This window comes from Alexandromys fortis, unplaced genomic scaffold (genome assembly GCF_014885135.2).
Source record: "Alexandromys fortis isolate MF-2015 unplaced genomic scaffold, M_Fortis_MF-2015_v1.1 scaffold_18, whole genome shotgun sequence".
NCBI lineage: Eukaryota > Metazoa > Chordata > Mammalia > Rodentia > Cricetidae > Alexandromys > Alexandromys fortis.
The window spans coordinates 1,070,215-1,093,561 of record NW_026067897.1 but is presented as its reverse complement, the minus strand read 5'-3'; the positions used below and the strand labels follow the sequence as shown (position 1 = coordinate 1,093,561).

General features: G+C 36.5%; 1 protein-coding gene across 1 annotated transcript in view; it reads left to right on the top strand.

Moving 5' to 3' along the window:
* Mmp16 (matrix metallopeptidase 16) overlaps positions 1-23,347 on the top strand; it is a 179,262-nt gene that overhangs the window by 145,790 nt on the left and 10,125 nt on the right. Inside the window, exons 7-8 of the mRNA XM_050119116.1 lie at positions 11,793-11,931; positions 20,994-21,144. Coding sequence (XP_049975073.1) covers positions 11,793-11,931; positions 20,994-21,144 — 290 coding nt within the window. The remainder of the gene's footprint in view (positions 1-11,792; positions 11,932-20,993; positions 21,145-23,347) is intronic.

Below are 23,347 nucleotides of genomic sequence, written 5' to 3'. Positions count from 1 at the left end.
ACTGAATTTTTTCAGTATATTTTCAAAGCAAAAATAATAGAGCTTTAAAAATAACTTAGAAAATTGCATCCTTTTTATTTTTCACAACACTGAAATCAGCAGTGGGGAAGCATGAATGTACTGTAAAATCTTTTATTCTCATACCTAATCAACTGTCTCTAACTTCCTAACCACACACTCCACCCTGAATTACCATTATAAACTGTATGAATTCATAATGTGGGAATTACCAGTAAGGAAAAGTAAACCTTTATAAGTGTTTGGAAAGCCATAGGAAGAAAACCAAAATCCTTTGACAAGCAGATTCTGGAGGAACTGACATTCCTTAAAGGCCTTTTTCATCTTGGCACCCACAGCGGCTTAGCATAGCAACCAAGTAAAACCGATTAAAGGCCATTACAGTTTGAGGGACTCTAATGGACTTTCAAGAGACCAAGAAAATCAGTGCACACACTTCCCTATTGCTGACCTGTCAGCTTGAAATCATGTTTGTAAAGTGTTTGCTGGAGAAAACAAAGCCATGCTACTTCTGAGATGTGCTGATCATCAATAGTTAACTCTCATTTCTCTGGAAGCTGCAAATTACAGGACCAGAAATACTCTGTCGGCTATTTTATTTCCATAAATGAGACCTGCTTAGAACTGTTCCATTTAAACTAAATAGCAGCTAGAATTTAGCAAGAGAAGAAAAACTGCAGTATTTTTTTTTTGCGTTGCATTTTGTAATTCTAGTCAGTAAATGCTTTTGAAAACAAAGCTATAGGTTGCCTTGACTTTACAAAGAATGGTGAAGGGTTAACAACAGCCATAATTACTGGGTTTCACTCTTGTAATTCCTTCCAATAAGTTTGTGTGATTATTGTTAACTATTTTATGAATTAGCCTGTAAATGAACAACACAAAATACCTTCAATCAATTTCTTCAGTAGCAATATTCGTCAGTGAATCTGCCATAATCTAGCACACATTTTCTATTTTCAAAGACTGTTGAAATATGTAGGAAATGCTGCTATAATGGAGTTATTTCTGGGCTCACACATGTTGGGGGAAGAAGAAACGAATGTGAGCATCCTACATAAAAATATTACCATGGTGCTTCCCCCAAGAACCCACGCTATGTGGTTATTTTACATATGGAATAATGAGTCCTTTCTGTTATTGCCAGTAATCTGCTCTGCTTTCATCTCCAACCAAGCCTTATACTAAATATGTGTTATAGCACCTCATATTAATGTGAGTCACTTGGTGAAAACTCTGCAATAGCCTGTAAAGTTTGTTTTCATAAAAGTCTTTACACATTTCAAACAGGAAACATTTGTACTCTTGTTGAAATTCTTAATATATAAGTAAAAAGAAAAAGTTAAAATGTATTTAAGTTTGTATTTCATTTCTAGCTCTAATCCAGTCAATCCTTAATCAAGGCTTGAACCCACAACATGTGTACACTTCCTATCCATGTAAGGGTTCGATTGATCTTCTCTGCCTTAAAATGTGTAGTTGGACTATTGTAAAGCAACAATTACATGAACTTTCAAACTTAATTGTTTTTAAAATATTTGCATGAAATTTAATTCATAAACAAGGAAAATTACAAAATATGGATACCAAAGAATATTAACATATTGTAAATCATAATTGTGTTGCATTTCAAGATGTTAGTTCAGACAGAGCTTATGATGTGGGTCACTGGCAGAGTGCATGGTTGGCATGTGCAAGACCAGATTCCATTTTTAAAAGAAAAAATCAAAACAAGAGGAAGATAAGCATGGACCACCTCAGTGTTGCACAGCTAGGCTTATCTTTCCTGGCACATAGGTCTTCTGCTTCATAGGGTTCCAGAAAATTCTCATCTATAATGAGACCCACTATCTAATCATTCATGATAAACTCTGTAAGTCTCATTTTTGTATTTTTATATGCTTATATCCATAAAAGAAACCACTCCCAGCCTTAATTAAAGACATCTTTCCTTACAAGGAGCAGTAATAGTAGTTAATGCAGAGACTCAGCCTTCCATGTTGCAGAGAAGTTCATACCTAGCCAAACCTTTGTACCACTCTCTTTATGGCTCACAGAATTTTCTGGAAGGATGGATGAGAAATATAAAGTGAGGGACTTTAATGTCCTTCTCTGGATTCCATAAAATATTACAATAATTAATTCACTAAACTGGTTTTCTGCACTGGTCCCACACAAGAAAGGCCATCAGCAATAGACATGAAGAAAGGAGATGCCCAATAGGCCTTATCCTTTACCTCTGAACTGTTGGCTATTGACTGATACTTGAGGAGGGCAAATCATTTCTTTAGTTTACCCATTGCTGAGTATCCAGCAGGCTGGAATAATTTGTTTTGTTTAGCTGTAGCATATTGCACACCATGAGCACTTTACAATTGAAATGCTGACCGACCGACAGAACAGTCATTTGTTTCTTATCAATGTATCACAGTGTGAATGTTTTTTTTTTCATTTATTTTAAATTTACTCCTTCCTACTCTCTCATAAAATCATTTGTATACGAGATACCACTTTAAAGCTACTATATGTGTTTGTGTTTGAACTAAAAATAATGAAAAATAAGCAAAAGAAGAGATATGTCAAAGGAGGGGATGTCAGAAGATGGGGTGGAAGGTAGGAAGCAGAGGATAGTTCAGAAGAGCTTTCCTTCCCTGTAGTGGAAGGCAGAACACGCCAATATTTGATACCTGAGTTTATCGACTAAGTTGTTGTCATTCATTCTGCCTTAAAAGCAATCAGTCAACAGTCCAAACTCACAAAAGATTGTGGGGCAAAGCTAAAACTGTAATGTCAATTCACAGCTCAATTATCTCTAAAGTATGAAAATGTGTTATGTGTCCTCAAGAAGAATCTGCATTATAAAGTAAATTTTAATTAAAATGCTTCTTCGAAATAATCATTGTTAATTGAATCCTGAAAACCACCCCCTCTTTAAAACCCTATTCAACTCTTACAGTTTGCATAGATTCAAATATCACACTTGGTATCGTGTGAAAAGGTTTCAGTGAATTCACTCCCGAATTCCTCTGCCCCAATCTATTTTAATGTTTTTTTTCTTGATAATGTGCAATCTAACTTGATCATTTTCAAAATTTGCTTTTTCACTTATGATACAAACACTTCTCTTACTCTTCAGTAGATCCAAATGAATCCCCAGTCTCACCAACAAATGCCCCCCATCATTTGTATGAGATATTGCTGTAGAAAGCCAGTCTACTCTGGCATAGACTAGCTGTTCATATAGCATTCATCAAAGAAAACCTGTTTTGTAACCCGTAATTTTGTACTCATTTCATTTCAAACTTTAAGTTGGGTAAAAATAAATGGCTAAGGTCAAATTAAAAAAACTGAAGAAATTGTTTTCTTAATTTAAAGTGGTTTTGTATTTCAAAAGGCATATCTCTGCTGTGAATAGCTTTAATTTCCATTTCTTACACACTGCATTTATTGATTTATTTCTACAATACATATTTATAAGGTGCTTGCCTTTGCTATTGTAGTGAGCTCTTCTAAACTAGTTTTATTCAGGGAAGGGAGACAGTCAGAAATTAAATATTGCCAAGTAAGACATTAATAAATGCAATAGTGGTAATAATACAGCATGATCTGATAAAAACTAAAAGTATATATGCGTGAAACAGGATCTTATAGCAGTCAGCTTTTTATTACTGTGATAATGTTACCTACACCTAACCTTCAGCTTATGAAGGGAAAGATGGATTTTGACTCAGTATTTTGGAGATGTCACTCTATGCTTTATTGGTCCTGTACAGTCATTAAGAACCATGTTAGAAAGAGTGAAACCGAAGGAAAAGCATAGTGTCCCAATGTTTTCTTCTAAGGTATATCAATAATGATCAAAGATTTTACACTGATTCTCATCTTTAAAATATTTCAAATAAAGGCAATATCTAGGACCCAAGCCTTTAACCTGGAGGAATATCTATCTAAATCAAAACTAATCAAATATTAGTGGTTCAGGGAGATCATGACAGAAGAAATGGAATTTTATACACAACATGTTGGAAGCAGCGTTTCAAAATTGCTATGGAAGAACACTCCAGGTAGACATTCAGCTGAAATGACCTGGAATATTTAGCTCCCAACCCTTAGGAGAACAAACAAACAAAACAAAAACTCTGGGGGAGAGAGAGAGAGAGAGAGAGAGAGAGAGAGAGAGAGAGAGAGAGAGAGAGAAAGAGAAAGGCGTAAGAGATCTTGGCGAAACAGGAAGAATGGGAAAAGCCACTGTCTGAACGCAGAATGGTTTTTACATTGATTTATTTAATTTTGTGTGGAAAAAATACTCAGAAAATTAAAGGAAAGTAGTTCTTTTCATGGCTAAAGAGATGGTTCAGGGCTGGAGAGTTGGCTCAGAGGTTAAGAGCATTGCCTGCTCTTCCAAAGGTCCTAAGTTCAATTTCCAGCAACCACATGGTGGCTCACAGCCATCTGTGATGGGGTCTGGTGCCAGATTGTGATGAGGTCTGGTGCCCTCTTCTGGCCTACAGATACACACATGGAAAGAATATTGTATACATCGTACATAAAAAAATAATTTAAAAAAGAGAGATGGTTCAGCATTGAAGAACACTGGCTGCTCTTGCCAAGGATGTGGGTTTGGCTTCCATCTCTCTGTATATAAGCAGACAAGTAAGAAGTAGTTTACCATGGTAACATTTCTATGTAAATTTGAATGGTCACAAAAATACAAACGGATTTTATATGCACAATTAGACCCAAACTTCTAACCATAACTTCAAATATGAAAGTTACAAATGAGCATAGTTAGGCATTGGAAATTATGTACATGATTAAGCAAGGAGAAATTTTCCCACCTATATAAAGGTGTTGCAAGAACTCATTTCCTTTCTAGCAACTGGAGCATAATTTGACATATTCTTTATTATCTGCAAAATTTTGATAACTTAACTTTCATTTTAGAGCACACATGTCTTTCATTATTGACCATTTACAACGTAATCTAACTCAAGTGTTTTTCTCCTTCAGTACTTAACAGACTCCTTTACTTCTAAACCTAGAGTTTTCTGTTTCCTTGTGCAGTCTCCTGGATGGTTCTTATTCTACAACTGTGTTCACTGTGTTTTTTACCTTTCTTCCCCTCTTTCCCACCTTATTTCAATACTTGTTTCATTAGCTATTCTGGTATATTGATCATGTCATTGACCCATGCCCAATCAAGGTACCTGCTTTCTGTTCTTCTTCCCATTTATGTGTCGTAGCTTCTACAATTGATCTGACTCCTCCTCACTTAACTGCCCTGCCCTACCCACACTCCCTACTATATCTACTTGACTTCATCTAGCCAACATGTCATATTTTCCTTTCCTGGGACAGTATATTCACCATCAACCTGAGAAAATTTTTGTTGTTGTTGTTATTGTTCATCATCTCTCTCTGTGATATATAATGCAGGCCAACATTATTTTCTCTAATACCTTTAGAAGAATGAAATCAATAGAATGAAAAATGTTAATATTGATGGGAGACAGCTCAGGGGGTCTCCATTTTAGGTAAAGAACTAGAGGCAAATAAGGAATACTACAAGTGGGAGGAAGAGTCTTCCCCAGGGAAGATCAAGCCAGTTGGTTATTCAATACCAATGGACATTCCTGAAGACATATACATTGTTGGGGCCCAACCTCAATGGGATTCACACATTCCAGGTTAGGTGCATGAAGATTAGAATTATTAAGCAAAAGGACAGAGATGTGATAGAAATAAAGGACAGAAACACAGAAAGCACTGGGAGGGAAGTTCAGTGAATACTGAAATTACATTAGTTTATTTTCCACCCGCTTATATACCCCACTCCAAAAGGGGAGGGTGGAGGCAACAGGCTTCATTAGCATGATATAAAGAATACCCAAAGTGTCCTAAGTCAAGTTCTCTGTTGTTTGGACAGGATATGTAATGACCATATCCTTAAACCAAGTATCCTGCAGGCAGCCACTCCCTGAATCCTCCTGCCATTCTCTTTGAAGGAGCAGGAATAGACTTAAATTATCAGGCCTTTGGTCAATGTGGAGATGATCCACCTCTATACTCAAAATACTAATTAGCCACACCCGAGGGCAGGATCTCTTGTTTGTAGCCACACCTGTTGTCAATAATTTTGAAACAGCAGAAAAGCTCAAACTTTCTAACCTTTAGTCAAGGTGGAATGGACTCACATCTATGGGCCCTGGCAATACATATAAGCAACACTATACAAACTGAGCTGGTTGTATTTGTGTGTTTATAAATATATATGTGTATGTATGGGGACACATATATACATGTGTAACAACAAATAGAAAAATACAGCCTTGAATTTGAGAGAGATTAAGGGATTGGGAGATTCTTGTAAGGTTTTGGAGGAAGAAAAGAAAATAGACAAATAATATAATTATATTATAATTCAAAAATTGAAAGATTTATTTTTTAAAAAAATTACCAATGAAAATCAAGCCAATACCATCCTTCCTCATTATCACTAGTTGATAATGTTTCTCATAATCTATAAATATTCTAGCCAAGTATCTTTTTTTACATACAAATGATTCCTGTTGCTCAGCCTCTCTGTACTTTACTTGCTTCATTCATTTTTCAGTTGTTAGATTACTAGTTTCTCAGTGTCGAGGTGTACTTTAACGTCTGATTCAAGATGATGGCAGAGTGTGTGGCAGCTTGGACCACGGCCATACAGTGAGTAGCAGCCTGGTTGCTACATAGCATGTTACCATCTCTTTGCCCCACCATGATCACCCAAGGTTCCTTTACTGAGTAGAATGATTAGAATTAGAATGATTCCCCTACAGCAGTAGGAAATTGTGGTCCTAACTCATTACTGTTTTTGAAGAAGTATCGCAGGACTTTCCATTTTCCAACATTGAGGTCATCTGATTTCCCACAGGCATCTTGGTAGAAACAGTTTTGCCATCAAGCTGTTTGTTGAAGACTCCCTTGGAGTGTAAGGGAGGGCAATTACCTTTTGAACTCTGTTTTTAAGTAAACAGAGCTGAGTGGAACAGTGGGAGCTGAAGGAATGTTCTCAAGAGCATATTAGCATAAAGCAATTAGACAGTGGTAATAAGAGTTAGTCTCTGCTGTTATGGTAACAACTGCCAGTGGCCTCTGAAACAACCTCACCTAGGAATCTTTCAGGGTGTCTTGCATTGCTCTTCTGGGGAATTCTCTGCCCCAGATGCCCTTATCTCTTGGGAAAAATTTTCTAATTCGACATAGCCCTTTAACACATCAGTTGTTGACAAGTAACTGTGCATCTCTTTCATTGGAAATATAAACTCTTTCCCAGGGCCATTCCTGCTTGCCCACCCCCTATCAACTTATCTCCTCCTCTGCCCCAGCACTAGCTCAGTGATGTGGAAACTTGACCCTTTATTTCTGTTGAATATATTGTTCTCAAAGCATATGTTCTCTTTCATTTTGAAAACTTCCAGCTCAGAGTGGTTCTTTTTGTGTTATAGTGAGGTCTGCAGAGAAAGAATATGGTTGGTTCATGGCCAAAGTGAAAATAAAGTCTCTACTATTGTCTCGTGCCTTGGATGTTTCCTATGTCATGTGATTAGTCTTTTAGCATCCCCAACCCCTACACCATGACAGGGTCTTGGCACTTTGCCCAGAATGGTAGGAACTAGAGAATTCTAATGAGAATAAGGACAAAACAGTAGCCTGTAGGATGGGAAAAGATCTTGATCAACATCTAATCTGACAAAGGGCTGATTTCAAAAATATATAAAGAACACAAGAAACCATATATCAACAAATGAAATAATACAATTGAAAGGAGGGTACAGACCTAAATAGAGAATTCTCAAAATATATCTCAAAAGGCTGAGAAACATTTAAGGTGATGTTCAACATCCTTCATCATCTAGGAAATGCAAATCAAATGACTCTGAGATCCTATCTTACATTGAAGAGCTTTTGAGACAGTCTCTTGCTATAGTCCTGGTTAGCTTTTGACAGTGTCCTTTGGCTTAGAGAAGCTTTTCAATTTCACATATTGCCATTTATTAATTGTTGATCTTAGTGCCTGTGCTCCACTCTGAGATTCCATCTTAAACCTGTCAAAATGGTTAAAATAAAAAACACAAATGACAGCTCATGCTGGAAAGTATGTGGAGCAAAGAGAACACTCCTCCCTTCCTTCTGAGGGTGCAAACTTGTACAGCCACTTTGGAAGTCACTGTTGCAGTTTCTCAGAAAGCTGAGAATCAGTCTACCAAAGGACCCATTAACTCAAGGCTAGAAACAACCTAGATGTCCCTCAGCCAAGGAATGGATAAAGAAAATGTGGTATATTTTCTCTCCCAAGCCTACATATATTTTTAAACACATTGTAAACTGTTTAGAAGATTTTTTTGTATGAATCCATCTTTACTCTATATCTCTTTTTTTTCTGACCACACGAGTCTTTAATTTGATAAGCAATATGGCTAGGATTAAAGCTGTGGCTTTGACGGCTGAATCCATACCAATCCTTAGCTCTCTGAGAGTCTTTCTTCATGGTGGAGGTGCTGGCCGGAGCCATGGTTATTGCCATAGGTCTATGGAGTTTCAATGTCCCTGCCACCACCAAGAAGCACGTTGTCAGCTATTCATAAACACCATTTAAGTGTTTGGTGGCAGGGCCTCTTAAAAAAGCTGCAAGATTTTTGCAGCTAAAGCTGAGTCAGGAAGCCTCTCTTAAATGATATGTTCTTGCCCTTAGCAAACGGAGCCCACATGAGAAAATGCTGCGACCAAGAAGCCATGCTTAATTCTGTTCTTTTGTGTCTAGAATTCCTTTCCAAGCTCTCTCAGATTAAACTACTACCAACACCTAACCAAACTGTTATCAGAGAGACTTCATTCAGCAACTGATGAAACACATGCAGACCCACAGACAAAAATTAAATAGAGTTTGGGGAATCCTGCACAAGAGGGAAAAAGGGATTTGGGGATCCTGGGGGCCAAGGACACCTTGGGAAAACTCAGAGAATCAACTAAACTGGTCTCATTGAAATTGAAGTCAACAGCCAGGGGGCCAACGTCCGGGAGCCTACATGAGACAGAATAGGTACTCTACATATGTGACAGCTTTGATTTCTTGTGATACTCCTCGCAATGGGAGCAGGAGTTGTCTCTGACTCTTTTGCCTGCATTTGGGACTCTATTCCTTATACTGGGTTTTGGTGCCCGGCCTTAATACAAGAGGAGTTTCTTAGTCTTACTGCAACTTGATGTGCCATGTTTTGTTGTATCCATGAGAGTCCTGCCTTTTTCTGAATAGAAATGGAGGTGTGGATGGGGTTGGCAGAGGGCAGGTGGTGGTAGGGGACTAGGAGAAGAGAAGGGAGAGGAGACACTGACCAGAATATAAAATAAGTAAATAAATTAATTAATTTAAAAAGTTTGACATTGAACCCATTGTCTTGCATACCTTGAAAAAATAGGTACATACTAAACAGTATATGTGGAAAATGTATTTTTTCTTCAGTTAAAAAATAAAAGAATAATAATTCTTTTTTTATTAACAACTGTTTGTGGCTTTTTATATTTAGTGGGAGGCAGGCCCCATTTTTATACAGGCAAGTGTAGTACATTTTGGAATCAACTTTGGTCTTTCCAATTGAATATACATTTTAAAGGGTATATTTACCTTGCTATATTTACCTTTTTATCTAGCTTTCTTTTCTATGTCTAGATTCTTTTTTATATCTAGATTATTTTTTGTATCTAAAACTACTAATACAATGAAGTGAAAGACATGTTTTATGTTTTCAACACCTAAATTTAGATATCTGAATTGGAATTTGGCCACTTTGCCATTATTGCTGATATTCAAGTTCTAGAAATATTAAAATAAAATATTGCTGCTTTGAGCAATGATGTGTGAAATCTGATATCCTTCTCCCAAAGAAGCATTTTGGATGTTGCATCTTTTTATTAAATCAAAATGTCTTAAAAATGTTATGATGCATGTTCTATGCAAACATGGATTCCAGAGGAATTGTGGGAAATCATGGCAGGTACTATTGTTGAAACCAGACTCAGTAATCATTATCTCCTACTATCTCCTAGAATCTTTTTATTCTGGGATCAATACTTCTTTTTTGGTCTTTAATTATTTGTAAAAATCAGATAAAATTATTTACATTATTATATGTACACACAAAATTATGCACTGATGTTTATAAGTATTTAAGCTTTAAAATGCATATTTGCTATGCCATTATTTAATAAATACTAAGGAATGATATAGTGGTCCACACCAACCAGTCATTTGACCTTTCACTGTCCATAATAAAGTAAAATAAAACCAAAAGATTTTTGAAACATTTTCAAGCTGCACAAGTTACTACATCAATTTGGAACAGTAGTAAGCAAAATATTCTGAAATGTTACCTCCTTTACTTACGAACAGCTATATGGATTTTATTTATTGAAGAATTTAACCTTCTAAATTTAAATGCCAACTATAAAATCTGACTTCTTAAAAGGTCATTAGAAAATTTTAAGAATTATTGATTTAAACGTGTTTTGGCAAGCACCTCAATGACATGTTGTTTCCTTCTGCTACCATAGTGGGTCTTTGCTGTGATAATTTCTCAACAATGTCGTCACTATGCAAAGTGCTTACCAGGACAGATGGACCGCTGCATCTTTATCCCAGAATTTCTTCTGGTTGATCTTGCGTTGATGAGCTGTGAAATTCTTAATAGCAAAATTATTGCTTATGTTCATGACTGTTTTAGTAGGAAGCCTGTTCTAATGGTTGTTTTAGACATTAGGCTGTCCCCTAAAAAGCAGCTTATGTCAGCTACTGGGACATAATAGCAGACTTCCCCGAAGTGCATTGCTTTTGCAAGGCACATATCATTATGCTTCCCTTACACTTTTCTTTTTTTTTTTTTTACCAAGTTATCATCTTAATTTTTCTTTCCAGTATTGAAGAGCAATATATCTAACTAACTAGTTGTATTTTCTTTCTCTTTCTTTAAACACTGCAATGCCCCGTAGACTTCTCTAAAGGCGGTAACCTAAAAAGAACAGATTAACGTGAAAATACATTATGTTCAGACTAATTAATCACTCATTAACTTTATAAACAGCTATGGCAAGCCAAATCCTGTTATTCACAAGAATAAGAATAGACATGAGAACTGTTTTAAAACTGAGTCTAGTAAAGCACTTTGCAAAAGCAGGTAGAAGAGAAAATTAGCCTAAGTGGAATCTTCTGTGGTGATTATTTTCAAGATAAATTTGCTTACGTAGAACGACCATTACTGACCAATTTGAGACACATTGAATGATCAATCATTACACAGACAGCAACTACAGCATGGGCATCCAAAGATATATGGCCCTTCTGTTCAAGTCTCAGCATCTAGAGCATGGAGATTCTGTGTGTGGGCAGAAGTGCAACTGGGCACAGCAAATGCACATGTCATAGCTGTAATCACAGCCCACCTCTCACCACCAAGCAGCATGTTATCCTTCCTCCTTATTCTCCATCTTGAAAGTCCTACATTAATGACAAATGAAAACCTGGAGAACTGTGACACCGTCTTTATTCACGTACTGTTGTTTAAAGATGGTGGGATTTCCTAGTTAGCTTTCCATGGTGTATTAGCGCTCTCTCAGGTTATGTTGGTGAAAGAAAATAAGAATCCTATACTTAGCTTTAAAACTCTCCAGTGCATGATTGTCCCCCCGTGCTGCCAGGCCTGTGGAAATGCTGAGCACTGCTTCTGTCTGCTTTGCAGGACCAGTGGTTTTGGCGAGTGAGAAACAACAGGGTGATGGATGGATACCCCATGCAAATTACTTACTTCTGGCGGGGCTTACCCCCCAGTATTGATGCAGTTTATGAAAACAGTGATGGAAATTTCGTCTTTTTTAAAGGTAAGCATGTTTTCTCAGACCGGTTCTGTTGCATATTGATCAGCTTGTTCAGGGCCCTATGAAGTAAAAGGAAGTGAAGAAATGAAGGTTATTGAGATTATATAACTGATTTCATGAAGTACAATGTATATAAAATAATAAAATAAAATGTCTGTGAAACAAAATAAGTATAATGTTTAATTTTGTAATTTATACTTTCATTTGCTGTATGCTTATGTGCAAGTCGAAATTTAGTGACATCCTTCTCTGTAGGAATTTTAGATTTTGATTATATATAACACAAACTAAAAGTAAGGGGTAGGGCAGGACTAGAACATCCCTACAACTCCAGCTACTTGGGAGACTGGGGTTGAAGCAGGAGAATGGTTGGAACTCAGTGGTTTGAGACTAATGTAAGCTGAGAATCATAGTAAGACCTTGTCAAAGAAAAGAAGAAGAGAAGGAAGGGAAGGAGGGCTAAAAGGAAGGGAGAAAGAAAGAATGAATGATTGAAAGAAAGAAAGGAAAAAGGATGGAAGGAAAGGAAGGAAGGAACCTACTTCTGGTCTGAGTGGAGACTTGACATTCTGATAAATTCCAAAGATTAGAGCATTGTATAATATTGTCTGCTCACTTAAGAGTTAATCAAGGTAGACCTGCCTATCACCTGCCAAGCCACCAGCTTTCAGGAGGGATGATTCATGTAAAATCATGCTACGAGAAAGGAGGAATAATTATCCAGTTAATGAAATAATGCACTTGCTCTTCCTGGAACACTTTCCTATGCATCCCGGGAAGAGATTTCACAGACAGAAATGTGATCTGTTTGTTTATCTGAGTACCCTGTTTTCCCAGAGCTACTCAGAAAAAAATAACTTTTCCTTTACAAAGTTTCTCTCTCTCTCTCTCTCTCTCTCTCTCTCTCTCTCTCTCTCTNCTCTCTCTCTCTCTCTCTCTCTCTCTCTCTCTCTCTCTCTCTCGATACTGGTCAATGCCTCCAAGATACTCTCTGTGCCTTCTTACTCTTTTTGTCTAAAACTATTACTTCAATCATTTTACTCTGTGACCCGTTTTCTGACATGTGGTTGCTCAATGGTCTCCATTGCTTTGCTCGTCTCGGTGTCTAATAAAATTGTGCTTAAGCTTCCTTCTTAGTATCTCTCTAAGCAATTTCATTAACAAGGCTAAGAACTCAATCAAGAACACCAGTTTGACTGGTAACAGTGGTGTGCGTCCTTGGTTCACAGTGGGATAATGCATGCATATTTCAGGTACATCTGCTATCAAATAGCAGGAGGGCAATGATATTAAAAATAATTACAGCAGTAGCAGCAGCCATAACAAGCATCCACTGACAACACACATGTGCCCAGTACTTCACATGTGGTAATAATTTGGCAGTCCTAATAATCCTGAGATAGGGAATAGGATGCACCATATTCACCGACAAGTAAGCGAAGTAAGCTGAGGCAAGGTATGCCGCCAAGTTCATGAAGTTAATAGAAATTTATAAAGAGCAACATAATACCAGAGCCCCCGTCACTGTATAACTTACCTACCATTCTTTCTATTTTAATCAAGAGATGATCCACATAGGAAAATAATTCAAGCATATATGTTGGAAGGAAGGGACCGCTTGTTGGTTCCCAGCCACTTAGCCCGTAAATAATCACACAAAAACTATATTAATTAAATCACTGCTTGGCCCATTAGCTCTAGATTCTTATTGGATAACTCTTACATCTTAGTTTAACCCATTTCTATTAATCTTTGTATTGTCATGTGGCTGTGGCTTACTGGCTAAATGAAAGGACTGAGACTCTGATAATTGTAAACTAACAACCTAGCTTGTCTTACTTTCATGGTATTTGGGATGAAGGCAGGAAAATCCTAAAAGGAGGGGAAAAGTTAGGTAAAAGCTCAGTAGCCTACAACCCAACTCCCATGGTGTGATACAAAGAAGGCCAGACAACCGCTCTTCATATAATTCATCTCTTGGATAAAAGGAACAGGAAAACTAAACAAGAAGCAAGCACCCCAACTGTTTTCTGAGGGTAAGCATTTCCTTTACTATACTGGACAGTAGATAAGCCTCTGCTAGGATGACGAGTTACTGCACTGTGGTCTGAGAAGATCTAGTATGCAAACACCTTTGCAAATGTGTTTCACGGTAAAGGCAGTCAGTGCTTCCGTTTAAAAAAATAGTGCAAAGCAAGAATTTGTTTTCTACTACACATTAGTAAAGAAATAAAGGCCTTATCATCTAAAAGTTTAAATATTTCTGCATTGATTGCAAAACATGTAACACATAAGCATTACAAAACACAAAACAAAAGTACAGAAATTTTAGGTGAATTATGTTCTATTCGTGGTAAAACAATCAATATTTTTGCGGTGTGAAGTCTAATCACATTTATCTACAGGCTCATTGCTGTTCTGCTTAAACTTGTACAGGCTTCGTTGTATAATACGTACTAGTGGTTGAGCTAACTCTAAAACCCATACATGAAAGACTTGTCATACAAAAAGAGGCCGTGAGATTACTACTTCAATTTGAGTCATATTTTACCACTGTTGAAGACAGTAAATCACTGGCATGAAGAAAGAAAATTAGAATTAGATGGCACTAAAAGGGAACAGCTAGTTCAGAAACAGACCCAAACATATATCTAAAAGTCGTGCTTTTCTTCAGAGACTTCTTTGAAAGATACAGAAAAGGTTCAGTGGGGGGAAACAAAGGGCCTCCCAACAAACACTGCCTAAACCGTGCCAAGGTATGCACAAATGACATAAACTCTGATATGTACCTTGGACCATATATGAAATCACAATGACCTCATCCTCATGCTGAAAGCAGTGGACTCTCTGAATGTTCTACACGAGTATTGGAGACACCTGTGACGTAGCTTGGGAATGACAGAGAATGACTGAATCATAAACCACAAAGATTTTCATTTTTTTCTTTAAAGACAGCTTAAAGTACAAAAGAAGACAGTGTGTCTTGTGTGTATATTTCTGCAGTGTCCCCAGGATATACAAAGTATTCTGACAATATAATTTTATAAAGCTCAATAGAAACTAATAGAATGTGGACAAAACTTCCATCAAGATTAATACATGGATTACAGATGAGATTTGGTGAAGTGGGAAGGAACACAGGCAAGCCTGTGGAAATCCAGTATAAAATGATTAGTATTTTAGTTATTTGATATTTTGACAGGTGTATATATATATATATATTACAAATTATATACTTTAGATACATGGTATTACTTGTAATTTATTATGTTGTGATATAACATATAATATATATATACCAAACTAAGTTATTCTGTAAAGGAGCCAAACTATCAGTTTATGTATTCCATAGATTGATATATGCTGGGTCACAGGTATTAGAATTGTATTAGAATATATTTCTTTATTATTCTAGAACATGTTAAATGTAAGCATCAACACAATGCATTTCTCCTTCTAGTTCACTACTGGATAAGGAGGTATAATGACAACCAGTAAGGGCTCCTCACAGCAGTTTCTTCTTTCCTAGCAACTTCCTGAGTTGAGTTACATCCTAGTATCGGGACTCTTTTTACAGTGAGGAATTAATATACCGAAGCTATATTAAAAACAATGTATAATCTTAATTTAATGTTATGTACTGCTCTCTTGAAATGATTTTAATGTGTTTGCTAATAATAACCTCTATTAATAATCATTATTAAATATGTCAGCAACCTCATTTTTCTCAATCTCACAATGTTATATTTCATTGTTATTGCTATCCTATTTTCACTAATTTTCCTAGTTTAGTTTTGCTTATTTTTAATAAGAATCCTTAAGATTTTGTGAAACGAAGGAACACAGAAGTTGACAACACCTTAAATGATTTAAAATTTAGTATTTAAAATTTACTAAATGTATAGATGTACAGTTCTCTCCTATAAAAAAAAATGAAGTCGTTTCAGAGATTAGAGAGAGCTCCATGGTGGAGTGCTTGCTCGTGCAGAGGACCAGAGCTTAGTTCCTAGTGCTCATATCAGGAAGCTCAAAATCCCCTCAGCACTCCGCTGTACTGTCATCCTCACTCACAGACCCTCACACATTCATATACATAGCTAAAAGTAAATAAAATAAAAGGAAGTCATTACATAAAGTCTCACTCAACTTGCCGTGATGCTTCACACGGTAAACTACAAAGGAGTGTGAGCTGGGTATGAGGATGGATGTAAAGCAGGTTGTTCTCAGCAGTAATTTGTTGTACAAGCAATGACTGGGTTACATGTGTGATTGTGGGGTCTAGATCAACGACCTCCCCTTATTCCTTTATTTTACATCAGGCAACTAATGAAACTCCTTCACTGGGTTCATAAAAAGGCATCTTTAGTCCGAAAGGATAGGAAATGGAATGTGCCATCGAGTGTGCAGTGCATCCCCCTGTGGTGATTCTAGAAATCTGTGTAGATATCCACAGACACAGCTGATCTCACAGGATCTCATTTGACGAACATAATCATGGCAGATGTTTACATTCAATTACAAGGCAGGTTGACTGAGTGGCTATGAGCTAATAATATGAAAAATAATCTATGTAGAAAATAGAGCTGGTAAAATGTCCCTCAAGAAGAAAGTAAATTTTTAAATGAAGAACAAGCCACCATCAAACTCAAGCATTTTAAAATTTGTCTCCATTTCCAATTTTGCTATCACTTTATATCTGTAAGAGGTATTTCCTACCATGTTTGACAATTTCATTTCCAGAGGCAGACAAAAAAATAGCACTTACAGGATCGAAACAAGACAAATAGAGGCTCATAACATTTGAGAAGAAAAACATTAAAAAGATTTGCAGCAGATGAAAAGATATAGGAATGTCTAAATAGACCAGGCCATAAAATGGCCCACGTCTGCTTATTGCAGAATAGTTTCTGTTCTTTGCATATTTCCTTTTTTTCAAATGAGCCAACACTTTTTTAATGCTGCTGAAAAATCATTGTTCTTGGGAGTTTTAAAAGTTCTAATGAAGTTCATTTGAGATCAAAGTAACCTGTTTCTTACAGAGTACAGTGAATAAAAGAACTCTACCATAAGTGAGTATTTTACTGCGGTCACCATCTATTTGAAAAACAAAGTTAGACTACATCTTCCAGAGCCTTGCTACATGTAAAAACACACGTCAAGCATGGGAATAGCATTAAATTAATGATTAATATTAATCACATTCTAGATTTTTTAAATTTTGTGACAAAGTTTTAATTAAATGGAAGACTATAATGAAAATACATATTAACAACTTTCTAAACTTAGTCTAAAATACAATGGCACATGCCATACTAATGTTTTAAATCTCCTTGTTTTATTGGCCTTACCCAGGAACACATGTACAATAAAATCTGATAGTTGGTAACTTAAAATTTCCAATGATATTAGATATTTAACCTTATGTTTTTCAAAAATCTAAGATTTTAAATTATTGTTCATATTATTTATAATTCAAACTGCAGTCTTCTAACATCAGTATTACCTGCATATATAAAATCTTTCCTCACTTTCAAAAACTTTCATTGCATCCTTTTATTTACATTTGCTATGAGATCAGGAAAACCCTGAAATCTCACAGGCTAAATAACTGAGCATACACAGAGGCACACAGAGACTGTCTCAAACAAGGTGAAAGGTGGGACCAAAGCCTGAGGTTGTCCTATGGTTCTTGGAATGTGGCCACCAAAATCACATATTTGAACAAGTAAGCACACGTGCATGCACACACATCTTATGTACATATAAATATGCATATGTACATATAAATATACATATATATATCACTTGCAATCACAAAATACAAGAAACGATTTTAGTAGAATAATAAGAATTTTATATAAAGTCATCAACACTTTGTTATTCTCTCTTGAGACGTACAGCCAAATGTAAAGAAAGCTCTGAACACTTCATTCTGTGTGTTCACCCATTGTGAATATGAGAAAAGAGTTAAGAAACTGTCATGAAAGGAGTAAAGTTCAAAACTGTCAAGATGCACATTATAAAGTATAGAATGTTCTACTGGAAAGTCACAGTGGAGCTCAGTTGACCAAAGACACTCTCGGTAGCTGACATGGAGGGCATTGTAGCCACAGGTCCTCTCCTAATTAGAATCAGGATGAAAGGACAGGACGGAGGAAGTCTACACATAGGTGATTAGGCTGGACCTTTTAAAAGTTTTCCACTGTTGTTTTAACATGTGCTGTTCTAATGATGAAAGAGATGTGGATTAAAGAAGACTTGAGCTGTGAAATATAGTTCTTTCGATTTTTTTCCCTCGTTACTCTGTCAAAGATTTGATCTGGACATTGGGAGAGGCACCTTCTTTAAAATATCCAGACATAAAAGAACCTGAGGAAAGCATGTATTCTATGATGACATTTCCCAACACACCATTAAATATAGTATCTGCATAGTCTTTTTTCACAGTAGTGAGCCATGACTGTTTGCTCAGACATGCTATTTGTGATAAGATCCATCTTCCAGGTTTGCTAACAAGATTCAAAGCTAATAGCAAACATATCATTTAGGTAGTATCATGGTAAGGATAAAGCCTAGACACTCGGGCAATATAAGCAAACCATGCTATGTAGGAAGGTGTTTCAACAAAAATAACCCGAATATATACTGAAGGGATTACCTCACTTTATTTTTTAGGTGAGGTAAGCAAATGATGTTGAAAGGAGCCTTGAAATGTCACATGTGTGCATTAAAATTCTACCTTGTGAACAATTAGAAAAAAAGACGTAAAAATTTTAGACAAAACCTGGGGTATATTCAGAGTCCAGTTTTATCCCATGCTTATTGAGAGCTGATGAGAAGCCAAGGACAATGGCACTGGGTTTTGATCCTACTGCATGAACTGGCTTGGTAGGAGCCTAGCCTGTTTGAATGCTCACCTTCCTGGACCTGGATGGAGGGGGGACTTCTCACAGGACAGGGAATCCTGACTGCTCTTCAGACTCGAGAGGGAGAGGGAATGGAGTAGGGGAGGGGAAGAGAAGTGGGGAGAGGGGGAGAGGAGTGCGCAGAGGGGGAGAGGAGAGGGAGGTGGGGGAGGGAAGTGGGAGGCGGGTGGAGGCAGAAATTTTTCAATAAATAAATATATATATATATATAAATAAATTAAGCTTTACTTTGAAAGATAAAAAAAACTGGGGTATAAAGTTTAGAAGAACTTCTCTAGTGCCTTAAGAAATATGAACAGAAGGAAGACAAGCTAGAGGCAAGCTGGAAAAGAAAGATTTGAAATAGAACAAGCTACACAGTTGTCATCAAGTCACTAAGGAACCTGGCTAGAAGTCAGCATGGTATGTTGGCTAAAAGCCAGGACTCTGATTCCAAGATTTGGAGGCTCAAATGCATGTCATACTTCATATAGAATTTGGATGCACAAAGTTCATAAGGAGATACCTTGTTCCATTATAACAAAAGCTCCCATGGATTAACTGAGCTCGTGATAACTCACAACCAGGAACTGCGTAGGCGCACCTTCTCTAGTGAGCACCTGGTAGCTCACTCTTGACAGCTCAGCTCTGATTTACTCCCTCCTCTTTTTCTCTTTCAGTTCAGCTGTGTTCCTGAGTCTTTCCCTCCTCCTCCTCCTCCTTGTTTTAGTGTAGAGGGAGCATATGGAGAAAAAGTTACAGAGTACTTGCTTTTTAGAAGAGACAAAAGAAAGCTTTGTATTACTCTCAATTAAAGTGGCCTTCAAGGGACAAATTTTAGTGACTGAGAAATCAGTTGACTGTAAGATACAATCAATATGAAAAGACAGTGAACACAGTTTATGTTGTGATCATCTGAATAAGTTTTATGACAGAAGCCTGAATAAGATTAATAAGAAGATAGTGGTTAATATTAATTGCCAAGTTTACCCAACCTGGATTCCCCTTGAAAAGAAACATTTAGTGAAAGATTGCCCTAAAGGCATGTCTCTGGGGAGATGTCTGGATTATTTGTTAATCAGTGTGAGAAGACTCATTCCTCTGTGGGCAACACTATTGTCTGGGTTTTGATTTAGGACTACATAAGGATAGAGAGCAGCTGAGTACAGGAGAGGGTGCATGCATTCATCTCTCTCTCTGCTCTTCTTGGTTGTGGGTGTGATTAGACTCGCAGGGCTGCCCCTTAGTGACCTATCTCAGCCTACCAGACCCCACCTCCCAAAGACCTCAAAACCTTCAAAATAGCAATCCTAGAACCCAGTGTTGCGAACATGAGCCAGAATTATAGTAAGAAAAAAGAAATAATTAATGTACTGATGAGTACAGAAGAAATACAAAATAAATCAAGCTCAGATAACAACAGCTAGAGAGGAAAAAGGAACAAGATAAAATGGCTTCCTAATTGCTTAAGGAAGAAGCTACTTTAAGTGGTGAGTTTAATCTACAGATAAGATTGAATATATTAGTTATGTTCTATTGTAATGCAAAGAACCCATCACAAATGCAAATCTTATAAAGGAAAACATTAAACTGGGGCCTTGCACGTTCAGGGCCTTACTTCATTATCATGACAGGCAGCATGGTAGCATCCAGGCAGGCTGGAGAAATAGTTGAGAGCTTTAAATCCTGATCCTCTAGCAAAACATAGTCTTGCTGGGTCTGACGTGGGTTTTTAAAACGTAAAGTCCACCCAACTGACATACTTCCTTCAAAAAGGCCACGGCTACTCCTACAAGGTCATACCTCCTAATCCTGATAATACTTTTCCAAAAAATTTACCCCATGGGAACTAAATAAACAAATATATTAGCCTATGGGGGCTTTTCTCATTCAAATCACCACACTGAAGAATCATTTAACTGGAATTATTGATGACCCTCAAAGGGAAAGTTTCTGTTAAATGTCAGGTTGAAATCAACTTTCTGTGAAGTAAGAAATGGTTACAGGGTATGGCATACTGAGTAAGTGTTGTGTGCAGTGTGACTATGACTGACTTATTTCCAGGATCTCCGGCACAGTAGTTTACTCGCATTATGCTGACAGGTACCTTGTAACTGATGTTTCACTAACACATTCTGTACCTACACTTATTTCATACAGGTAACAAATACTGGGTGTTCAAGGATACAACCCTTCAACCAGGTTACCCTCATGACTTGGTTACCCTTGGGAATGGAATTCCCCCTCACGGTATTGATTCTGCCATTTGGTGGGAAGATGTTGGCAAAACCTACTTCTTCAAAGGCGACAGGTGAGTATGTGTGTGCCACACTGCAGACACACACTTTAGCTGTTACTGAGTGATTTTTAAAATCAGGTCCGCAGTCAATGATTGATATTACGTAATGACACGTATGTATGTGAACACAAGAGTTATCCAGAAAGATTGACAGTGTATTTTATATAATATTTTTAAGATGAATTTTCATTGACTATATTCATCTAATATAATTTAGTTATGAATATAGACATGTCCAATAAACTATATTGTTCCTTTACCCATGGTTCTAACATGCTATGTAAGCTCTAAATAAATATATCTGTAAACACAAATATACATGCATTGTATATCCTTGTTATAGATTTTCTGTAGCTACTTATTTTTTAGAAGAAATAATTGTTAACACAAATTTGTTTAGTTTTACCTTCAGAGTATTTTTTTTCACTTTACATATAAATATTATCATTCTCCAATAATTTTATGTTATTAACAGTTCTGCAAAGTAGAAATAAGAAAAAATTATAAAAATGGGTTCTGTTTCCTAAGAAGTAATGTCTTCAGATACCAGCATGCAGATAATGTGAAGTATTAATAACTCATCAATGGAAGTACAACGTCCCTCCCAGTTTTCTTATTTAGTCTGATTTCTTTCCCATAGCATTGTTAATGAGGTCCATAGAATACAAGTAAATAGTTCTACCTAGGACATGAGTTGGTACACTGCTGTATAGATAAAATAAGAAGACGAATTTTTATTAACCTAATCTGAACTAGAAAAATTAATAGAAATGAAAATTCTAATTTCCGCTGAATTGTTAGTAGCTGGGCCAAAGTGTGAGTCTCTGTTTTCCCTGTCTATAAAGGGCCATAATATGCCATTGTACATCTTTTTATAAGGAAATTTATTAAATATACACAAATATAGAAATAGGACTTGAATTTCCAACTCGGCAGCAAAATTTACTTTACTGTTATTACATAAAATAATCCTAGAATATGCTCACTACTTTAGGAGAAAAATAACTTAGACTATGAATTTTATTTTAAAATTTACAAACTTTACTTGCAAGAGACTTTAAGCATTTAACTTTACTTGAAAAAAAATAATATTTGATATTTGGTTTCTATGGATAATAATGTCCATTTATAGATGCATTGTGTTTTTAGCTTTCATATGGATTAATTTTTTTGTTGCAAAATCTCCTACTTTACAATTCACTATAATAAATTCAGGGCTTTCCTAAAATATTTCCAAATGAATCACGAACAAAATGATCCATCAAAGACATGTAAACTACGATCAAAGAAAGTAGATAGCACTCTACAGAGTAAAAGCTGATGTGAATGAAATAGATGAGGAACTTTGTTATAGAATAATCATAATAGTGAATCTGCAGATTGACAGCATAGTTTCTTATTTTGTTGTTTTTGTTTGAAAAGGGTTCTCCCTATTGTCCTAGGTTGACTTTGAACTTGAAATCTTTGATTAGTATTAGAGACCAGCTGCCACAAAGATGTCACTTAACTGGGTAGGGGCATGAGAATTAGAAAAATAAATAAAGAGAAGGAAGAATCAAGTGAAGAATAACAAACCCCGCAACTGACAAAAGTCTGATCTCCAAAACATAAAAAGAACTCAAGAAACTAGACTGTAAAAGGCTAATCAACCCAATTATAAAATGGGGCACTGAGCTGACCCGAGAATTCTCAACAGAAGTTCAAATGGCCAAAAGACACTTAAGGTTATGCTCAACTTCCTTAGCGATCAGGGAAATGCAAATCAAGACAACTTTAAGATACCATCTTACACTTGTCAGAATGGCTAAAATCAAAAACACCAATGATAGCCTTTGTTGGAGAGGTTGTGGAGTAAGGGGTACACGCATCCATTGCTGGTGGGAATGCAAACTTATGCAACCACTTTGGAAAGCAGTGTGGTGGTTTCTCAGGAAATTCAGGATCAACCTACCCCTGGACCCAGCAATACCGCTCTTGGGAATATACCCAAGAGATGCCCTATCATACAACAAAAGTATATGCTCAACTATGTTCATAGCAGCATTGTTTGTAGTAGCCAGAACCTGGAAACAACCTAGATGCCCTTCAATGGAAGAATGGATGAAGAAACTATGGAATATATACATATTAGAATACTACTCAGCAGTAAAAAACAATGACTTCTTGAATATTGCATGCAAATGGACAGAAATAGAAAACACTATCCTGAGTGAGG